This window comes from Trypanosoma equiperdum (genome assembly GCF_001457755.1).
Source record: "Trypanosoma equiperdum strain OVI genome assembly, contig: ctg_1404, whole genome shotgun sequence".
Taxonomy (NCBI): domain Eukaryota; phylum Euglenozoa; class Kinetoplastea; order Trypanosomatida; family Trypanosomatidae; genus Trypanosoma; species Trypanosoma equiperdum.
This window is the reverse complement of record NW_027123399.1, coordinates 2,832-5,363: the sequence shown is the minus strand read 5'-3', so window position 1 is coordinate 5,363 and position 2,532 is coordinate 2,832. Positions and strand designations below refer to the sequence as shown.

Below are 2,532 nucleotides of genomic sequence, written 5' to 3'. Positions count from 1 at the left end.
CCGCCATATAAAGCTTTGTTAAGCTCGCTTTGTATTTTGTTTTGGTTTGGATCCGTTAAGAATGTTTGGAGCCCGTCGGCCGTCGAGAACAGTTGCTTACTTTGCGCTACTACCTTTGGGATCTCTTCTCGAGCTGCTGCCATATGTTCTGGTGATTTTATCTTTTGGTAGTATCCCTCCGAACTCGTTCGTATGTTGAGTTCTTTTGCTTTTTTTGGAGCTGCGCACCACTCTTCCCATTTTGTTTCTCCCTCTGACTTCTCTGTTGTCTCTTTGTCGGTGCCCGTAAGTTTACAGGAGGAATTTGTGTTTTCATCGTCTGTGAATAGATTTTTCAAGCTTCTTTCTGCCACAGACATGTTTATAGCATCTACCTTTTCCTGTATACTGCTGAGTGTTGGCGCTATTGTTGGTATTGTATAGGTTCCCGTCGCAGCTCTAAATAGTTCACACATCGCGCGATGTGGAGCCGCGCTTTCGTCAGTGGTTTCTAAAGATTTAGTTGCCGCTAACTTCAGAAGTGCGGTTGCTGCTAGCAGCATTTTTAAAGGTCATGATTGAATTTCTTTTCTAGAGCAAGTGAATGTAGTGAAACATCAGAGGTGTTTTTTGGTGTATCCGTATTGTCTTTTTTATGTTTTTTGCTTTTGTTAAAAACATCTGTTTTGCACCGTTTTTTCTTTTTAGGATTTGTTGTTTCTATTTGGATAGTTTCCATGGCGTTTAGGTTGAAGAACGTTGTTAGACTGTCATAGAGTGCATGCACGTGGCCCACCCTTCTCCTTTCTGATCATTCGTTCCGGATATGAGCACGTTATTTCTCTACTGCTTTGCTGATTTTTCCTCTGTCTTTTTTGCACTGTTTGCGGACATTGTTTCTTCTTTCCTTAATAAAGTCAGGAGGCCCATTGCGTGGCACACCGGACGCTGCTGGACCTCGCTATATCCGCATAATCCTTCTTTATTAGATGATTATGTCTTTTCTAAGCTCTGCTTTCGACTCTACTCGTAGTCTGGTTCCCTCTTTTCCTCTCCCTTAATAATATTCTTCCTTCACGGTCTTCTTCATTCTTTTTCATCCCTTTACTGCCGCAAAAGCCTTTTCATTTTCAAGTACTTCACTTTTAGCAGTGGATCTCTTCTTACCACCATTTTTATTTACTTAACAGAAAATGAACATTAACAACCCTATAATTATTATTATCACTGTTATTTCCGTTTTGCCATAACAATCCTGATTAATATTTATGAAATAAACAAGACAAACAATACAAAAATATAAAGAAAATTAGAATAGCACTCATTTCTCTTATAGAAATACTTTTTCCCTTAGTATTTTCTGGACCTCCTGTTCCTGATTTAGCTTTGCATTTGTTACCATCCGTGGCCTTTTCATTATAGTCGCAGTGGCTGCTTGGACATTCTTCAGGCGTTTTGTTTTGAGGGGTGCATTTTGCTTCTGTTGAAAACGTCTTTGAGTTAAAATCTGGTTTTGGTTGCCCTGCTGTTTCGCTGTGCTGTGGCGCTGTTATATTTAAGTCTTCTGCTGTTTGCTTCAAGACTTTAAGCTCTAGTTTCAGTGTTTTCAGAAATTTCGCGTTATCTGCGATGTTGTCAGCCGCTGCTGCCGCCTTTTTGGCTGCCTCAATCCATGCTATTACTGGTTTTTTGGGGCTGCTGATCGCTTCTTTGTAGATTACGCAAATCCCTGCGTTTGCAGCGCTTTGGCCGCTGCAGTCGGTGTCGCCGGTTCCGTCGAGGTGGCCTAGGACGAACATTTTTTTTGCGTTGCTTCCGTGTACTCCGCCTATTTTCGTGTAAAACGCTGCTAGTGCTACGTTTAGGTGGCCTGTACTGAGTTCTTGCGTCGGGGCGTAGTGCTCGCAGTTTGTCGAAAGGTGTTTGAACAATGTTGCTGCTGACTGTGCGTTGGCCCACGTGGTTACTGTAGTGATGTCGCAGTCGGGGCAGCAGACATTCGGCGGTTGGTTCTGGGTGGCCGGTAGGCAAAGGCATGTTAGGTCCCGGCGGATGCTTGTTCCCGCCTTGCTTTGCCCTGAGCTAGCGCTTCCGCAGGTATTTGCTCGGGTACCCGGGACGTCGTCCGGGTTTTGTTGTTCTTTGTCCGGGCCACCGTAAAGCGCCTTCTTAACCTCGTTGTCGTAGGTAAGCGCTTCGGCTGCGTACTTGGCTAGCTCTTCATTGTTTCGGATGGTGAAAGCGCGTTCTGCTAATGACTTTAGCTTCGCTTTTACATAGAGAGGAAGGTTTTTTCCGCCAAAGCTATCGAAAGCCGCCTTGTTACTTTCGTATTTCTGTTTGGCAGCTGCCCAGAAATCATAGTATCTTGCCCATAACTCTTTCGTCGCCTGGTCCTTTGGCTTCTTATTTTCTTCTAGGGTTTCCCACTTTTTCTCTTTGTCGATCGTTGCTGTAAAATCGTCTGGCGCCGCTGTCAGGTTCAGTGCACCAATGTGTTCGGACATGCTGGTGAGTTCATCGATTTCTTGTGGGCGCTTTGGCTTGTTCTGT

General features: G+C 44.3%; 1 protein-coding gene across 1 annotated transcript; it reads right to left on the bottom strand.

The window, feature by feature from the left end:
• Positions 1-1,238: 1,238 nt before the first annotated feature.
• TEOVI_000698000 (Trypanosomal VSG domain containing protein, putative) lies at positions 1,239-2,486 on the bottom strand (the record flags this gene model as incomplete). The annotated part of the gene is made up of 1 exon (XM_067221303.1): positions 1,239-2,486. One exon carries the CDS (start codon positions 2,484-2,486, stop codon positions 1,239-1,241), a length of 1,248 nt encoding a protein of 415 aa, XP_067077404.1.
• Positions 2,487-2,532: the final 46 nt, after the last annotated feature.